Here is a 21,146-nt window from a genome sequence, read left to right as displayed (position 1 = left end):
CTTTTTAGAGCATCTAGCAGATCCTCATATGGCTTTTTAATGTGTTTCTGGTGGTCCAGTGATGGAGTTATGGTTCTTCTTGTCTTGTCTTATGGTGATAATCTAGAAAGTGCTGTCAGATTATAGTGCTATTTAGTAGTAAATTGAAAAATCACTATTCATTTATCAAATACAGAGAGCAAAAGGTCAGCCGATCAGCCTGTGTGTGTTTGGAAAGAGATGATCAGATGTCGAGTGAGGCAGTGTGCTGGGGATGTAAATCCTGAGATACTGAGCAGCAGTGTTTGTAGGCCAGGATGTACTGTAGTGTGGGTTTCTGATTTCACTGCATTAAAGTTACACAAACTTCCATTACGGTTCAATACATGATGAAAAACTTTTTTGTTTTCTAAACAATTTTTCATCTTGTTCTTTAGAAGGGTGGTACAGGGAGATCAGGAGGTGGGGACATCATTAATGGATGAACTGTTTCTAATTAAAGGTTAATTAGAAGTGAATTAAATGTAATTACCTCAGGACACATTTCTACATACCACAGCTGCCGGCTTTCAGGTAGGAGGTATGAGTAGCACGTTTCATAAAACCTGAGTCGTTTCTATTTGTTTATTTGTCAACAAATATAGTGCTGTGAGGTTTACGTTTAAAAACAATGATATACTCACTGCGATGGCTCAAGAAAGGTTCTCTTCGGGGTTACAGAGGTTACTTTTAGTTTCAACTTCTGGGTATGCTAGCATAAAGGGCTAGCACACATGCTACTTGGACGCAAAGTTTCGTCAACCTAGTTGCATACCAAGCCATTTATATTACCAATGGTGTATCTACCATGCATGAAAACTGTTCTGTTTAGCCTAGCCCTTGTCTGTGTGTTTGCTCAAATATCTGCTGTTGTTTGGTTACAAACGCTTTACTATTTTACTCATCTTGTTCTAATGTGCTTGTGCACCCAAGGATTGGTATCTCCACAGCCAGGACAAAAATGCCAAAAGCTCAATCCAATATACATAAGCCCCTTTAAAGTACTGAGGCAAATCAAACTAGTAACTTACCGCCAACTACCAACAACCCAACCAACTACCGTATATCACCCTTATTCCATGACTCCCTCCTAAAGCCAGCCCACCAGAGGAACCTCGATGTCAAGGAACCTCCATCACCACCACCACCCTTCAAAGTAGAGGGGGCACAAGCTTACTTTATTAAATCTATTATTGACTCTAGGAGATACAAAGGCAGATTACAGTACCTGGTGGACTGTGAGGGATTTGACCCTGTAGAACAGTCTTGGGCTGACCCCAAGGACATACTAGACCCGTCTCTAATCATGGAATTCCACCAGACACACTAATACCACCCAAACCCAAGACCTCGTGGGCATCCTAGGAACAGGACACCAGGAGGTTCCCTTATATGGGGGGATTCTGTAAGAACACTCTCATCATTCCCCACATTGACCACACTGTTAGCCTAGCCCTTGTCTGTTTGTTTGCTCCAATATATGCTATTGTTTGGTTATGAATTCTTTGCCTGTATTTCATCTTTACGAGTTAATGCCGATTTGGATTTTCTGATTAAAGCTGTGTCCCTGATTCCGCATATGGATTCCTCCAACTCCTCATTACAGCATCCAGTTGTATGTTGTCTCACAGATTTTTGTAGAAATCATTCTTTTATAGAGACGTAAATGTAAAATACATAATTTTTATTTTATTAATTATTAAAATGCGTAAGTGGGGGTGATATCGCCCTCTGCTGGGCAAGAGAGCTATGACAGCAATAGAGGTCATATGAGAGAGACAGAGAGATGAGAGTGGAAGTCTGGCACAGGCCTAGTGCCATAGTGAGGACAGACTGTTTTCCCCTTGTGACCTCAGAACATAGAACTGAGATAGAAATAGAGCTGTATTTGTTTAACCAACGCACAAAATATAAAGAAACTCTGCAACATTACTTCACTTAATAGGTGACATCATCACAGGGTTTCAGTGCTCTAGAGAAACTACCCATTCTGCTTAAGGAAAAAAAAAAGTAAAACTGCTGCAAGATTGCAGCAAAATATGTCACTGACTAGCACAACCTGAGGAACAACCAATAAACCTGTTCTACATGAGTATATATATATTTTTTATTATTATTATTATCATCATAGTAACATAACAATAATATTATTTAACAATATAGTCTTTCATTATAGCTAATTGTTTGCATATTATTATATATTATTATTACTTCCTTTCTTGATTCTTGATTTGATGTTCACTTGATGTCAAGCTAATTGGATTGAGTTGAGAGAGAGAGAGAGAGAGAGAGAGAGAGAGAGAGAGAGAGAGAGAGAGAGAGAGAGAGAGAGAGAGAGAGAAAGAGAGAGAGGTCAACTTTCAGAAACATTTTCAGAAATACAAAGTTAAAAGAGATGCAGTGTTTTGGGCCCAGGACACTGAACAATTTGCTGTCTGTGGTTGACTATGTAGACAAGGAAAAACTAAGAATATGAACCTGTATACATTTATCAAGCTGGCAAAATTGGGCTATTAGGGCTAAGCCTGTCATCTCTCTTAAGAGAAAAATGTTTAAAAATGTCACTGGCTGTGCTTACTGGGGCTGATTTTGTAGCTCAGAATGTAGATTCACTCATTCTGTCACTGACAGTCGTGTGAAATGATTATGTTTATCATATTTAAAATAATATTTAATTTAAGTGAACTTAAAACATTTGATTTCATTAATCATGAATTATGTTGTGTTTCTATAAGTGTGTGCATTACCTTTATGCATATGGCTCAACCACAATGGTTTCATATAGTCACTTACTGATAGGTAGTATAATTTATTCAGTTTCTTGACTAACGGTCATGATTTGGGGCTGTAACAAATGGAAAGTATAATTTATGTGTTTATGCTTAAAGATTCTAGATACATTTTATAATTCAGAATTTATATAACTATATAACTTTTTTGTAGTGTCATTTTCCACAGGGTGGTTATATGGTCATCAAAGAAAATCTACTTTTATACAAAGACAAAAAAAGAGTCTGGGTCAAAATCAGACCTCAGAAAAGAAGCACATTTAGAAGTGTGAGAAACGTTTATGAGGAAAAAAACAAAACAAATCAAAACAAAAGTGTTATAGAATTGCTCTATCACTAGATATGATCAGAGCCTTTTATAAAGCGGGATTTAATGGTATTTAATCTAACCCCGGATCCTAGGTGTATCATTTTTGTTCTGGTAATGTGAACTCTACCTGTACCTGTAAGCCAAACTGTTTCTGACGCAACAGGTTCAAGTTTATCATCTAATCTTACACCAAAAATGTGTTATTTCTTCTTTGATATGCAAATCCAGTTTCCTCATGAAATCCTACATGGATTTTGACTGCAAATTATTTACATACGCTAAAGTAAAGAAAAACATAGAAAATGTGATTACTGTCCTATACTGAGCTGTTTCTTTGGTTCATTTATATGGGGTGTACTTTATTTGTCAGACATTATTAAGATGTTTTTCCTGGCAGAGGTGACTATAACATATACACCCAGCTCTGATGTTTAGAAATAATATGACAGATGTCTTGGCAGACATAAATCAACTGAAGAGCGAGTATCTCAAAGAACATCACTTATTTACAGTGACGACCATGTGGCATCGGTGTTTTTAATGACGTGAAATGAATACCCCTAAAAATAGGTAGTATTATAAAAATGCTCTCATTTTTATCTCTCCCAGAGAATACCATCTCAGTGTGTACTTAGCTATGATACTGAGCTCTAGTTACTGTCTCTTCTGTGTGGTTTTTCTTGTTCTCACAGCCAGTGTTCCCAAATGAATTACTGAATGAATCATGAAAGAATAAATGTATGAGGAAATTTCTAAATAGGAAAGTCTATCTGTGAGAATGCAAAGTTAATCTGGTCCTGCCTTGCTGCAGGTTGTCATCACCCCAATGGGTTCATATTTTCACTGTCTCCCAGCCTAGCCTTTGTCATGATAATGATCCACATTATCTATCATTAATTTTCATTTGCGTCATAGTAAATGCTTAATAACCTCAATCGTATATGATCACATAAAAATATATTAAGCTCCTTGATGGTGAAGATGTATATAATTCTGTATGTTTATTGTATATATGCTTATCCATATTTTCCACCTGTTTATTTATTTAACAATATACTGTATAATAAGGCAATCCATCATAAAACTTGAACAACAACAACATACAGAAAGATAATTGGCTGGTGTATTGCTTTGCATTATGTAGACATTATGTATTTTACATATATAAGTTATATAAGAAGTTATAATTCTTTAACATTCAAAATTTGAGGTATATATTCTGGTAACTACTTATTTGAACCTCACACAGTTTGCACAATTATGTTGAAACTTAGAAAGAAACCAGCATAGACAAATCCCATACCAGTTAAACAAGTATACAATATAATGAGCTCATTACAATTAATTGACCAACTTCTGGGCGGATCAACTACTATGATCCTAGTACCTTTTAAGGTGTAGCGAGATAAATCTATCCAGGTTGGAGCTGAGGTAAGACTCTTAAATCCTGCTAGAAAAATCTCGAAGTTAATTTTAAGGAATATAAATGAATAAAAAAAATTCATATTCTGTTCCTGTGTTAGATTTGTTCGAAGACAAAATGTATTATATTATGTCTTTAAAAGTAGGTGTTCAATGCCCAGACAGATGAGAATGCTCTGTAATCTATAATCTGTAACAGTATTTATCGCAGAATTTATTTATTACTCTAGATATTTGATAATACTACTTAAAAAAAATTAAGTAACAGATGTAAGCATATTAAATTTAGGATTGTTGCACTAAACCTGAGTTTCAATTATAATTAAATGAGAATTGTATTAGATATTTATATTTTACTCTTTCGTTATAAGAATTAAAACATTAACAAGAATTTTATGTAGAATATAAAATCTCTTTGAAAAAAATTTGAAAAAAAAAGAAAGTACATGCTGTACATTTTGTATATCACTGTAAAAAATGTCATATAGATGGAACATTTTTCTACTAAATCTCTGAGTGTGCTCAAAGCCTATTATATGTTGTAGAGAGACACTGAAGTCATACCAGCTAAAGACTGAACCTGCCTGGAAATCATGCCTATTAAAGGTCAGTAATGTTTATAGTCATGCAAAAATGATAATCATTATTATTTACAACTGCATTCATTATTGTCATTACCATTTGTATATGTTTGAACTTGTGCTTGACAGACTTGTTTAAATAGAGATAATAGCTTATTAGGGAGAGTAAAAGTGAGTTTAGGAACTGTTTAGATTGTGATAACAGCAGCGGAGTGAGCTGAAACATTTACTATGTTTAGTCAGAATCAGTCTTTCTTTCTTTCTTTCTTTCTTTCTTTCTTTCTTTCTTTCTTTCTTTCTTTCTTTCTTTCTTTCTTTCTTTCTCAAGAGACACTCATTTACCCGTAGGAACCTGTATGTTGGATGCTTGACATAATCTTTATAGCAAATAAAAATGTTTAATAATTGATATGGTGAAATTAAGCATTTATTAAAGGAGTCTCCAGTGTCAATGCTTTGTAGCAGTCAGTTCAGGACAGAGAATACTGAGATTACAAAAAAACAGCACAGATATTTTACTTAGAACCTTGAAATCATTATTAACTTAAAGAGAAAGTTAAAAGTTAAAAAAAAAGAAGCTGGTAATGATCATTTATAGCTGCTATACCATAAATGATAACAGGAACTAACTTGTTTAGCAGATTTTCACAACATAAAATACACATTTTGCAACATGCCATTAAATAAAATTAATCAGCTATAAAATGGTAAAAGTATTTCCACTGATTATGCTCACATTCACATATCAGAGCATATTATATCTTATTTTTATTTGTTGTTACTCCACAAGTTCATTGTGTTGTTGTTTTTTTTTAACCTAAATATTATATATGTTTACCCATGGGTTAATGTTTGCTTAATTAAAATATTCTGGAAATTAACATTTTACATTTTAAATTAATTTTATAGGAAAGGCATCAAAACATTTCCTGAGATGTGTGACCATTTTGGTCATTCATATGTGTATAACGGACTCAAAAAAACTCCCCCACGTTTCAGAAAAGTTTTCAGAGGTAAAAGGATCCTTTATTTGAATTTCTAGATTTGTATTGTGAAACTGCACTCTCTTGATAAGAATTTGTGTATATATGTGCCATTCATTTTGTCCCTTTTGTACAACTGTACACTTTCCTTATATGTGATGGGGATGTGGTAGTTAAGGCGGTGGACTACCAATTTGAATTCCATGTCCACCAAGCTACCACTGCTGAGCCCATGATCAAGGCCCTTAATTCTCAATTGCTCAGTTGTATAAAATGAGATAAAATGTAAGTTGGTCTGGATAAGGATGACTGTTAAATGCTGTAAATATATACCTTTAGCTATAATCTTTAGCCAATATCTGAGCAGTTTATCATCGTCTCTGGTCCTGCGCTAGTTCATGTTGTCCTTTCTGGTCCTGACTAATTGTTGTTTTTGCCAAACCATGTTTGAAATTTGCCCAGTTTACTATATAAACATGCAGTGCTATGTTCCAGCACAACTTGTCAAGGGCTTATAAAGGGCTTCAATCCAGCTTATCAAGGGCTTCGTTATGAGCAAAACACTTCTATCTGATGGTTTAAGACCAGTACAATTTGTGCAAATAAAATATTCACAGGTCATCCAAAGAGTTCCTACTTTAATTATTTCAGGAACTAAAATAGAATTTGCAGTTGACTAGGGTCAGAGGCTCACAAGAACAATCTTTTATTTTTACTTTTAAATATACAAATTGTAATATGGATATTTTGGTTATTGTATCTTGTTTCAGAAGTGAAAAAAGAACCAAACAGTAAAATGCAAATATTAAATAAATACTGAAATAGAAATAAAATTTGGAAAAACATTGTAGCTAAACATGTAACATGCAATTAAGCTAAGAATTAGATTAAGTTAGATAAATAGTTATGACAGACAAAAGTTGTTCCATGTTTTTGGAAAGTGTTCTTTACCCTCTGATCATGACAAAATGATCTTAAATGTGTTTACAGTACTCTAAGAAAATGTTCTATCTGGATCACTTAAGAGACAAAACACACGGTAATCTCTATCTATCTATCTATCTATCTATCTATCTATCTATCTATCTATCTATCTATCTATCTATCTATCTATCTATCTATCTATTAAGTGTATTATTATTATTATTTAATTAAAATAAATATTTATTCTTTTTTCAAAGTCTAGAAATACTTTTGTTTTGTGTATCCACTACAGTATTAAAAGCTACTAGAACCACAGAGATCAAAACCACAGCCACCACAACCACAGCAGCCACAAAATCACCAACCACAAACAAAGCTGACATGACTGCAAAGTCCACAACCACACTCTCTACAACTGCCACAACTACTAAATATGCAACAAAGGCTGGCTCAACTACTAAATCCACAACTACTGCTCGCTCTACTACTAAATCCACAACTACAGCTCCCTCAACTCCTAAATGCACAGCTATGGCTCACCTAACTACTAAATCCAAAACTATGGCTTCCTCAACTACTAAATCCACAACTACAGCTCCCTCAACTCCTAAATGCACAGCTATGGCTCACCTAACTACTAAATCCAAAACTATGGCTCCCTCAACTACTAAATCCACAACTACAGCTCCCTCAACTCCTAAATGCACAGCTATGGCTCACATAGCTACTAAATCCGAAACTACGGCTCCCTCATCAACTAAATCCACAAGTACAGCTCGCTCAACTACAAACTCCACAACTACAGCCCCCTCAACTACAAACTTTAAAAATACAGCTCCCTTAAAGACAAACTCCACAACTCCAGCTCCCTCAACTACAAATATTACAACTCCAGCTCCCTCAACCACAAACTCTACAACTACAAACATTACCACTACAGCTCCCTCAACCACAAACTCTTCAAACACAGATCCTTCATCTACAAACATTATAACTACAGCTCCCTCAACCACAAACTCTACAAATACAAACATTACCACTACAGCTCCCTCAACTACAAACTCTACAACTACAAACATTACCACTACAGCTCCCTCAACCACAAACTCTTCAAACACTGATCCTTCATCTACAAACATTATAACTACAGCTCCCTCAACCACAAACTCTACAACTACAAACATTACCACTACAGCTCCCTCAACCACAAACTCTTCAAACACTGATCCTTCATCTACAAACATTATAACTACAGCTCCCTCAACCACAAACTCTACAACTACAAACATTACCACTACAGCTCCCTCAACCACAAACTCTTCAAACACTGATCCTTCATCTACAAACATTATAACTACAGCTCCCTCAACCACAAACTCTACAACTACAAACATTACCACTACAGCTCCCTCAACCACAAACTCTTCAAACACTGATCCTTCATCTACAAACATTATAACTACAGCTCCCTCAACCACAAACTCTACAACTACAAACATTACCACTACAGCTCCCTCAACCACAAACTCTTCAAACACAGATCCTTCATCTACAAACATTATAACTACAGCTCCCTCAACCACAAACTCTACAACTACAAACATTATAACTACAGCTCCCTCAACCACAAACTCAACAACACCAGCTCCCTCAACTACAAATATTACAACTCCAGCTCCCTCAACCACAAACTCTACGACTACAAACATTACCACTACATCTCCCTCAACCACAAACTCTACATCTACAAACATTATAACTACAGCTCCCTCAACCACAAACTCTACAACTACAAACATTACCACTACAGCTCCCTCAACCACAAACTCTTCAAACACTGATCCTTCATCTACAAACATTATAACTACAGCTCCCTCAACCACAAACTCTTCAAACACAGATCCTTCATCTACAAACATTATAACTACAGCTCCCTCAACCACAAACTCTACAACTACAAACATTATAACTACAGCTCCCTCAACCACAAACTCTACAAACACAGCTCCCTCTACTACAGACCTTACTACTACAGCTCCCTCAACTACAAACTTTATAACTACAGCTCCCTCAACCACAAACTCCACAAATACTGATTCCTCAACTACAAACTTTAGAACTACAGCTCCCTCAACCACAAACTCCACAACTCCAGCTCCCTCAACTACAAATATTACAACTCCAGCTCCCTCAACCACAAACTCTACAACTACAAACATTACCACTACAGCTCCCTCAACCACAAACTCTTCAAACACAGATCCTTCATCTACAAACATTATAACTACAGCTCCCTCAACCACAAACTCTACAACTACAAACATTACCAGTACAGCTCCCTCAACCACAAACTCTTCAAACACTGATCCTTCATCTACAAACATTATAACTACAGCTCCCTCAACCACAAACTCTACAACTACAAACTCCACAAATACAGATCCCTCAACCACAAACTCTTCAAACACTGATCCTTCATCTACAAACATTATAACTACATCTCCCTCAACCACAAACTCCCCAACTACATCTCCCTCAAATACAAACTCCACAAATACAGATCCTTCAACTACAAACATTACAACTTCAGCTCCCTCAACCACAAACTCCCCAACTACATCTCCCTCAACTACAAACATTACAACTACAGCTCTCTCAACCACAGACTCCAAAAATACAGATCCCTTAACTACAAACATTGCAAGTACAGCTCCCTCAAACACAAACCTTACAACTACAGCTCCCTCAAATGCAAATTCCACAACTACAGCCAAATCAACTACAAACATTAAAACTACAGCTCTCTCAACCACAAACTCCACAAATACAGATCCCTCAATTACAAACATTATAACTACAGCTCCCTCAACCACAAACTTCACAACTACAGCTCCCTCAACCACAAACTTCACAACTACAGGTCCCTCAACCACAAACTTCACAACTACAGCTCCCTCAACCACATACTCTACAAATACAGCTCCCGCAACCTCAAACTCCACAAATACATATCTCTCAACCACAAACTACACAAATACAGATCACTCAACTACAAACTTTACAACTACAGCTCCCTCAACCACAAACTCAACAACTACAGCTCCCTCAACCACAAACTTCACAACTACAGCTCCCTCAACCACAAACTCTACAAATACAGCTCCCGCAACCTCAAACTCCACAAATACATATCTCTCAACCACAAACTACACAAATACAGATCACTCAACTACAAACTTTACAACTACAGCTCCCTCAACCACAAACTCAACAACTACAGCTCCCTCAACCACAAACTCCACAAATACAGCTCCCTCAAACACAAACCTTACAACTACAGCTCCCTCAAATGCAAATTCCACAACTACAGACAATTCAACTGCAAACTTTAGAACTACAGCTCCCTCAACCACAAACTCCACAAATACAGATCCTTCAACTACAAACATTAAAACTACAGCTCTCTCAACCACAAACTCCACAAATACAGCTCCCTCAACCACAAACTTCACAACTACAGCTCTCTCAACCACAAACTCCACAAATACAGATCTCTCAGCTACAAACTCAACAACTACAGCTCTCTCAACCACAAACTACACAAATACAGATCCCTCAACTACAAACTTTAGAACTACAGCTCCCTCAACCACAAACTCAACAACCACAGCTCTCTCAACCATAAACTTTACAAATACAGTTCTTTCAACTACAAACATTACAACTACAACTCCCTCAACCACAAACTCCCCAACTACATCTCCTTCAACCACAGACTCCCAAACTACAGCTTCCTCAAAAACAAACTCCACAACTAAATCTCCCTTAACCACAAACTTCACAAATACAGCTCCCTCAACCACAAACTGCACAACTACAGCTCCTTCAACTACAAACATTAAAACTACAGCCCCCGCAAAAACAAACTCCACGTCTACGGATCTTTCAACTATAAACTCCACAATTACATATGCCTCAACTACAAACTATACAACCACACTCTCCACAACTGCAGCAAATAAAAATATCACAAATAATGAATCCACAACCACAAACTCCACAACTACAGCTCCCTCAACCACAAACTCCACATCTACAGCTCCCTCAACTACAAACTCCACATCTACAGCTCCCTCAACTACAAACTCCACAACTACAGCTCCCTCAATCAAAAACTCCACAACTACAGCTACCTCAACCATCTCAAACTCCATAACCGCGGACTCCACAACTACAGTCCTGTCAACGTCAGGTTAGGATTTTAATCCATCACAATCCAAACTGAGCCCATTATATATATATATATATATATATATATATATATATATATATATATATATATATATATATATATATGATATATATATATATATAAAATCATACAACCTTAGCCAAGACCAGACACCTACAGTATTCTTCTAAACCTTACTACACCTTAATAATGAGAAAACTGGTTCAATTCAATTCATTTTTATTTGTAGAGTGCTTTTTACAATCGACATTGTCTCAAAGCAGCTTTACAGAACATAAACATAGAACAAAAGGTTAATATAAAGATTAATAGAATACAAGTTTAAATTCAAGATTAATATTAGATATATTTAAATGTGTATGTATTTATCCACAATGAGAAAGTCTGTAGTGACTGAGGTGACTGTGGGGAAGAAAAACTCCCTAGAATTGAAGGAAGAAGAATGTATATCAAAATTATTATTATGGTTTTCAATTATTATTAATCATTACATTATTACCCAGAAGTGCTTATGAATGATGTACAACATGGTAAACTGTTAAAATAATTAAATAATTCTTCTAACAATTTTTAAACTTGTTGCATATATTTCAACATATATTTGTTGTGTTTTTGTTTGTTTTGTTTTTTGTTTTTTCCTCAGAGACATTTGTCATAACTTTCTCGCTGAGAATAATTGAAAATTTTGACTTGGAACTTGCCAACATCTCTAGTGAGAAGTACCAAAAATATAGAAAGATAATTGGGAATTCAGTAAGTTTTACACATATGATTCCTTCTTCTGTGTCATTATTATTATTATTATTATTATTATTATTATTATTATTATTATTATTATTATTATTATTATTATTATTATTATTTGATTACACATTATATAAATAATGTTTTTATTTTCTGTCATTTGTGTCAGATTAACAAAGGTTACAGCAGTGTATCTGCCTACAAGATTAATTCTGTGGCTGTAACTGGGTTCAGGTGATATTATTATTATTTCTGTGTTTATTTTTTTGCAATACCTTTTGTTTAAATACATATTTACTGCCCCGTTCCACACTTCAGACTTTAAAAAATCTTATAAATTAATTCAATGAAATGATTGAATTTGATTAAAATATACTTTTCCTTGTATTGCATCTAGGTGTAACGTGTAACGGGACGTAACTTTTTTATGTATACATAATCACTGGTTCAACTTTTAATCTCTGGTATTGTTTATTAAACACCAAAATTAATAAAAGTGCATGCTTTGAATGGTTTTCTGTTTTCAACAGGCCTGGAAGTGTGATTGCGGATTTCAATATTAGTTCAACAAGTACCTACCTTGATTTGGTATCAGCAAACCAGCAAGTAGTCACCAGTCTCCGAGAACAGGGATTTAATATAAGCGATGATGCACTCAGTAGAACTGGTAGGGAAATATTTGTCTCCTTTTTTTAGTCCTTCTTCTTCTTCTTCTTCTTCTTCTTCTTCTTCTTCTTCTTCTTCTTCTTCTTCTTCTTCTTCTTCATCTTCTTCTAATTCTTGTTCTTCTCCTTATCTGGGGAAGCTGATGTAAAATACACTAGCTAGTGCACAGCCTGCATTCTTGTAAAGATTAAAATGCATGTTTGTATTTGCATTTTTGTTTTGCTATGTGGTCTAACATATTTTTCATCTTGCTCAGATATATTCCTTGCTCTGTGTTTCAGTTAAAGATGGGCTGTATGAAAACAAAAGCCAAATATATCCTCAGAACGATCTCCCACTATCTTGTAAAACGGCAAATGGCACCATAACATGGATAAAGGATGGGAATAAACTAGAGCCATCGAATAAATATATAATAAATAAAACTTCACTAATTGTAAAAAACACTACTCCAGATGACACTGGTAAGTTACAAAAAATTATTCCTTTTATTTGTTATCATGTTACAACTACAGCACGATTACAAAAACAACAGACTTTAGTGTATATGATTGTAAATATCATCATTCAATGCTTAATCACATAAATGCTTTGGTAAAACATGACTATTACACATCTGCAACTTTGTGGTTTATACTGTGATGAGTGTCAAAATATAATCAAAATATTTTAACATAAAATCTAAGTATATGCTCAATATGTTAATATTCATTAAGCATTGTTGTGTGTGAATTAGGCCTTTCCTTTTATATTACATTTATGTTTGCTGATAATGCATTTACTGTATATACTGTATATTGGCTCAACATGGTTTAAACATTATTTCTTTTTTTTCCTCATCAGGTGTATACGAATGCATAACAACAGAGAACTCAATGCCTTATGTTATCTGGCAAAGCATTATGATTCCAGACCCCAATATTCAACTAAACCTTTCAAAAGCTGTAACATGTAGCAGCAAAGTAATTCTACAATGTTGTGTGCAGCAGAGCTATAGTGTGACATGGATCACACTTTCCAGTGAGGCTTGCAGTGAATCAGGTCATATACTTTTTTTATAACTGATAAGGGTCATGAACAGACCAACTGTCTATTCAGATTATCTCCAGGATTTCAGGATGTTTAACAATCTTATTTGTTTACATTGTTTTGCACAGTGCAAGAAAATGGCTGCATATACTGTGACTACAGCGTCAATGAAAATAAGTGTCGAGTGATGGACCAAAACCTGACGATCATATGTAAACTCACTGAAAGTGATTACTCGAAGAGCTTCAGTCTAGCTGCAGTCAACAAACGTGAGACGATTATTTTTGCTGCATTTTACACAGAAATAAATACAACCCAAAATACATCAGAGGATTATATTAACTCCCTAAATGTTCAGGGCCTGCCAGTGGGATCACACGTCCTATTAGTTTTACTGCTGTTACATTAATATCAAATTATTTATCTTCAGAAGTTGGCAGAAACTTTACTGTCCACAACAACACTGGAAATTTATTCATCACATATCCCAGCTTTGGAGGTGGAGGTCAGAGCACAGTTGTCAGCCATAGACAACCAAGCAGGGAGGGTTAAATGTGTTGCTCATGGGGCTCAAAAGTACAGTAGCAGTTTGATGGTGCTAAGGCTTGAACCCTTATCTTCTGATCAACAATTTAGAGCCTTAACCACTTGAGACACCACTGCCCCAAGTGGTAACAGTAACTTTAGTCCAAATTGTGCCACATCATGACAGGCAAGGGCATGGTTGGTCAAGAAAAAGGCACAGGTTAGGTGGTTAGCAAACAACACACCATGGGCTAGACGAAAACTCGAGATGATATACAGAAGTAGGCAATTAATGTAATCCAACAAAATGAGTAAAAGACATTAAGAACTGAGCAAACTAAAGGTATACTGGGGTAAACTGTAACTGTGAGAGTCTTGTAAAGTTTGTGAGAGTGTGTGTGTGAGTGTGTGTGACCAATAATAGTTGGATGAGTGTGAACGTGGAAGTGAGTGGGGAGCATAGTCCATGCTGGGCAATGACATCCATGGCTTAATCACTGAGCTACCGCTGTGTCATTGATAAGTTAGCAAGGAATGACTCAGTGTGTGCAGTTGTGCGGTTGTAACTTGAACAATTTGAAGCTTTGCTTCATCTCACAGTCATAATAATGCATTACATTAAGCTTAATCTTTGAAAACTGAAAAGTTGAGTTCAATATTCAAAACTTGTCATAAACCTGGAGTTAAAGAGAAGTTCACATAACTTAATTGGGCTATCATGTTTTACCATATGCTCCAAGTCATTCCATACTTAATTATCAATACTGCAGTGGAAGCTCAGTGGCTAAACCTTGAGCAATACCCTTAATCCACAAATGTAAATTAAGTAAATATAAGAAGCCCTGGATTAAGGTGTCTGCCAAATGCTATGAATCTACATGTTATTTTACTATCTTTATTATTGTTATTTTTATTATCATCTAATAACTTGATCCCTGTCAGTAACTACTGGGACAATTCTTAGCCAGACCTCCAGAGGGGTCACAGGCAGGCGTTTTGGTTATAACTTATTTTCATATCATGTGTGTTTGATTTCCCCTCATTGTTTTGTATCTTGATTCTCCTATTGTTCGGTTGCAACTTTTATTGCACCTTATCTCCTGTTTCCAATTATTCCGAAATGTGTTGCCCTATTTATACTTTCCCTTTTGTCAAATCATTGTTCAAGGTCCTGTTTGTTTTTTAGGCACTTTATGTTTATCCTTGTTGTTTCTTTTGTTTTTGCGATTCCCCTAGGAATTCATGTTTTGTTTATTTTGTGTCACGTTTTATTCTCTAAGGAAGGACTTGTTCTTGTTTTGGATTTTTGTTTCTTTAGAATTTACCTGCTTTGACAATAGCTCTAACAATGCATTTGGTGCTGGATATAAGGGAGACAACAAAACTGGTGACTGTAATGGAGACATGATTGGTTATCAAATAGCTGAGTGCCATGCATCGGGTTACTGGATGGTTAAATATGACAACTGTATCACGCGAGACATAAAATATTTGAAAGACAGATCTAAGGTAATGTAATTTACTTTCCATATGATATTATTTCTATAAAAAAATCGGGAAAATCTCTGTGATGTGACGCTAAACTATTTTTTGTTCACGTTCTTTCTTCGGTAGAATTTATTAATCACAGACCTGCCAATGTTTGCACACAATGTAAGCAATGCTGCAATTGAAAAAGCTTCTGAGATAACAAAGTCTTATGCAACCATCTTAACAATTGTTGAGCTACTAAAAACCATTTCTGATCTATCACAAACAATTATTGTTAGTGAAGAGATTATGACAGTAAGTATATTTAAAAAATTTTTACATTTTATTTTTATAACATTTTGAAATTGTTGGTGATTTTTTTTTTACATTTGTCTTTACACATTACAAGATATCATATGTGCTGTATTTCATGAATATTTTAATTTTAAGGATTATTTGAAAACGCTGGATGTCATTGGATCAAATGATGCGCAGGATGCATGGTTGTTTTTAAACAGAAACATTACAACTATGGCAAAGAGCTCTGAACTTCTGGACTCTACTGAGAAAATTACACGCAGACTCCATGATGAAAGCTTTAACATATCAACAAATTTGTCCTCTCTCCAAAAATTCAGTAACATTTCTAACCACTTTAATGGAACGTTTGGCAAAAATTCAACTACTCAAATAAGTATTCCAACGATCACTACACAGACGTCCCTCACAGTTATCATTTCTTCAGTTCTTAACAACATCTTACCTGTTCGAACTCTGACCTACAATGACAGCAGTCAGACTGGCACCAAGATCAATGGAGACGTAGCTGTGATTGAGACAAACTCAACAATTAACAACATCTCTCTCTCTTTTACTATTAAAAATAAGACACTGGTAAAACCTCAGTGTGTCTTCTGGAACTTTAATATTCTGAATGGTGTTGGTGGATGGGACTCGACTGGATGTCAGTTAAAGCTATTAGGGAATGAACCTGAAAGATACACATGTGAGTGCAATCACACCACCTCTTTTTCAATCCTGATGTCACCATTTACGCTGGATAAAGACCAAGCCATAATCTTAGACTATATAACTTACATTGGTGTTGGCATTTCAATGGGCAGCTTGGTTTTGTGCCTCATCATTGAAATCATCATATGGAAATCAGTGACACGAAATGACACATCCTACATGCGACATGTCACCATAGTCAACATCGCAGTCTCCCTCCTGATTGCGAACATTTGCTTCATCATTGGAGCAGCTGTTGTTAAACAAGAGGGTCCATGCAATACAGTGACGTTCTTCATGCACTTCTTTTATCTTGCCCTTTTCTTCTGGATGTTGTTGTCAGCACTTTTGCTCCTCTACCGCACCCTCATGGTCTTTTCCAGAATGACCAGAGGAGCAATGATGGCCATAGGCTTCACTGTTGGCTATGGAGCCCCGTTAATCATAGCTGTCGTTACTGTGGCATCTACAGCTGGAGGCAAAGGATACATTCAACAAGGTTACAATTGTTGGCTGAACTGGAATAAAACAAAGGCTCTCCTGGCATTTGTGATTCCTGCTCTGACGATTGTAGCTATAAACCTCCTGGTGCTTATTGTGGTTCTGTTTAAGATGTTGATGAGAGGAGTTAATGCTTCTGTTCAGCCAGATGATAAACATCCCCTAGTGGTCATTGCTAGATGTGTGGTGATTTTAACACCTCTCTTTGGTCTAACGTGGGGATTCGGCATTGGGACCTTGGTGTCACCAAACTTCGGAGTTCACGTGGTGTTCGCATTCCTTAATTCACTGCAGGTACTAAATTTATTTTAATCACATTTTCTCTACAACTGCAATACCACACACTGGATATAAGACATATATTTAGTATTTTATTTATAATGTTCTAGATAATACCAGGTCTGAATATTGTAAATCCATAAAAAAAAGATGTCTTATTTTTCTCTTCAAAGGGTTTTTTTATTTTGTTGTTTGGAACATTAATGGATTCTAAGGTACAGTTGCTCTTAAACCATGATATAAAGTCTTCACTGTAATACAGAAACAAATATTAATAAAACTTTGATATTACTTGTATTGCCATTTGCAGGTCCGAGAAGCACTAGCAGAAAAGTTGTCACTGACAAACCTTAGCTCTATTCACACCAGGGTAAATATGTCATATCTTGTTCTGATATCTAGATGTTATTATTACTCAAATTTTCCTACATTTAAAAGGTATTACTACACATTGATGACTGATGTGTCTATATTATAGAGTACAAACGTGGGATCATCCTCAGGTGGATTTCCTTTCATACAAAAGTTACGGAACAGAAGTATGTATAGTAACTGTACTGAAGGATGTAAGATTAGAATGGACATCTTACACTTTCTAACAATTTTGACAATACATACAACATAACTCAACTATTGTGCTGTGTGTGCTATGCTATTTCCATCCTCCAAGCAAGTGACCAGTGTCCTAATTTTTCAATGACACTAACATTTTGCTCTTTTGCAGATGCTCACAATGTATCGGAAGCCAGAGTTTTGACCACGTCTTCAAGCAACTAGGACAGTTTCTAGCAGTTAAGCTACTGTAGATGAAATTGCATACTTCACTATTATCCGAAGCTATGAACAATTAAGGCAGGACACAACTGAGCAGGTAAAGATTAAGGACCATGACGCTTTGGCTGTGCTGTGATTTCAACTGACATCCTTCTGTAAATCAGATTCCTGACACAGTTCCACTTGAACAAATAGCTCAGCAAACTTTATTGTGAAATTTTGTTAGTTGTCACTTTTTAACCTATAAGCAAAGCATAACACAATACGTCACTTTACATCCCATCCTGTCTACTCTCAGTCAAACAGTTAACATTGTTGTCTTACACTTATAATAAAAGTTGCCAAAGGTTAAGCTTATGCTGAAATTTTAGTTTTTGGTTCACAAATAAAGCACTGAAGAAAATTCATCCATTCATTCATTTTCTACCGCTTTATCCGAACTACCTCGGGTCACGGGGAGCCTGTGCCTATCTCAGGCGTCACTGAAGAAAATCAATTTTTTTATTGCCCGTATCTGTCAATAATCATTTTGAATAGTGCAACATATCTTTTAATACTTTTGGTAAACCAACTCATTTTCAACTGTTTATTTATTTATTTATTTTTTCATTTACATTTTCATGTTCATATACTTAAATTTAACATTTGTCCTTCTTACATTGCCAGAAATTAACAAATAATTGTTCACTCACCTGTGTCCAATCAAAATGGATTGTTTAATATTTTTGTTTAAGTTGGTGTTACATTGAGAATGGGATTGGCTCTCGGATTAAGCTTTAGCTTTCTTTCTTTATTCTTTCTTTATTTTGGTTAACCAATCGGAAGGTTGTGAGTTCAACTCCCACTTCCACCAGGCTGCCACTGCTGGGCCCGTGAGCAAGGCCTAAACCCTCAATTGCTCAGTTGTATAAAATTGAGATAATGTAAGTCGCTCTTTATAAGGGCATCTGCCAAATGCTGGAAATGTAATATATTTAAAATTTGGATTGTGGCCTGTTACTTTTACTATGCTTTTTTATTTACTTTGTAAATAAATCAACCTTCTGTGCTTAAACTTATGGAGTGTCATTGTTAAAGCTTAAGAAACATGTTACTTTTGTCCTAATCTATTTAATTTTATATCATTAAATTTTTGTGACTTCAAGTGTGTGTGTATGTGTGTATGTGTGTGTGTGTGTGTGTGTGTGTGTGTGTGTGTGTGTGTGTGTGTGTGTGTGTGTGTGTGAGGGGGGGGGGATTAAGACTGGTGTTGTTTATTGTAAGTGTTTGTTGCCTTTTTGGACTCCTTTATTATTTGTAATGTTGCTCCCATTTAAAACAGTTCAGCTCAAGCTCAGCCATTTTTAGGGTCATGATTGAGGACAATGTCCTGTCCAGAGACAAGCTGTTTCATGTTGAGGTTTTGTTCAAACTGAAAATACTCTCGGCATCAACATTAGAATGTGGAAGCACTAAAACCAAGGCTGCATGTTCTGAGCAGGTGTTTTCAGTGAACCGGGGCCCCCTGCTACCATCTCAGGGCCACCAGTTTGAGAACCACTGGCCTAGACTGCTTTTTTTTTTCATTGGTTGATGCCTTAAATCTTACCCATATATAATACTGCTAGTTTCTGATTGACTATTGTGTAGCCTCTTTTTTTTGATTGGCTTATAAGTGTCAGGCTCGACTAAGAACTCCAGGGGAGATGCGCTTGATTCCTGCCCGGTTCCATAGAGACAGCGGTGCGGACTGATACATCTTGGCGTTGTGGCATATTAAATATATGATAAATAGTAAGTTTTTCTGTGCGACAAATACAATGTGTGGTGGGAGTGCATGACAAAAGACCCAAATGAGTGAGTGTCACATAAATGTGTGACATTTGACAGCCCTGCACCATGTATTTTACATTAAGTCCTAAATTATTATCACTTTCCTAATTAAATATGACATTGTGTATGACCATATATAAAGTAAAACAAACAAATCCAGAACTCTAGAGACTATATAGACTGCCTACCTTTAATTAATTTTTATTCTATAAATATATTTGTAGCTCTCACATGTCAGTGTCCCAACATACATGCACAGTTCTCCTACTAGCCACCAGATGTCACTATCGTCACACTTTTAGTTTACATGATTTTTTAATGGTGTGGGAGCCGTTGTTTTACCAGTTCCACTGAGGTGGTGGAATGAACCTCCGCTAGAGGTCTTATAAAAAAGATATATAACACAAGATGCACACCCATGCTTGACAAGATTGCTGCTCCTTTTTTGGAGCTTCTATCTAAAGTCCTTCTATCCTTCATTTCCCAGCACTTCTTTCCAAAATACCTCTTGTTAAATTAATTTATCCTTTACTTAAATTTTCCTGTTAGGAGTCACCACAGCAAATCATCTCCTTTCACCTAACTTTATCCCCAGCATACTCTATTCTCACACCAGTTACTTTATTTCCTCATTTAACACATCCATGTATCTACTCTTTGGCCTTCCTCTTGACCTCTTACCTGTGAGCTCCATTTCCAACATCCTTCTACCAATATACTGTAACCATCTCCCTCCTCTGTTCAAGTCCAAACCATCTTAATCTAGCCTCTCTGGCCTTGTCCCCAAAACAGCCAACCTGAGCTTTCCCTCTGATGTGCTTGTTCCTAATTCTGTCCATCCTCGTCACTCCTAAAGCAAACCTCAAAATCTCTGCTGCCTCCATCTCTACCTCATGTCTTTTCCTCACTGCTACAGTCTCTAACCCATACAGCATAGCTGGTCTCACTACTTCTTGTACTCACTACTTTCCTTTCCTGACACTCTTCTGTCACTCAACACTCCTGACACATTTCTCAACCCACTCCAACCTGTCTGTACTCACCTGTTCACCTCTT

General features: G+C 36.0%; 1 protein-coding gene across 1 annotated transcript; it reads left to right on the top strand.

Annotated features, from left to right (window-relative positions):
* The first annotated feature begins 5,059 nt into the window (after positions 1-5,059).
* LOC113661337 (mucin-2-like) lies at positions 5,060-19,422 on the top strand. The gene is made up of 17 exons (XM_047804441.1): positions 5,060-5,145; positions 6,030-6,133; positions 7,094-7,142; positions 7,320-11,279; positions 11,923-12,032; positions 12,193-12,257; positions 12,554-12,690; positions 12,971-13,153; positions 13,533-13,730; positions 13,847-13,987; positions 15,562-15,752; positions 15,858-16,028; positions 16,164-17,519; positions 17,678-17,719; positions 17,815-17,874; positions 17,983-18,043; positions 18,229-19,422. Exons 1-17 carry the CDS (start codon positions 5,133-5,135, stop codon positions 18,279-18,281), a joined length of 6,894 nt encoding a protein of 2,297 aa, XP_047660397.1. The 5' UTR covers positions 5,060-5,132; the 3' UTR covers positions 18,282-19,422.
* Positions 19,423-21,146: the final 1,724 nt, after the last annotated feature.

Source organism: Tachysurus fulvidraco, chromosome 20, assembly GCF_022655615.1.
Source record: "Tachysurus fulvidraco isolate hzauxx_2018 chromosome 20, HZAU_PFXX_2.0, whole genome shotgun sequence".
Classification (NCBI taxonomy): Eukaryota; Metazoa; Chordata; class Actinopteri; order Siluriformes; family Bagridae; genus Tachysurus; species Tachysurus fulvidraco.
The sequence above is the reverse complement of the archived record's forward strand: the minus strand, read 5'-3'. Positions and strand labels throughout refer to the sequence as shown.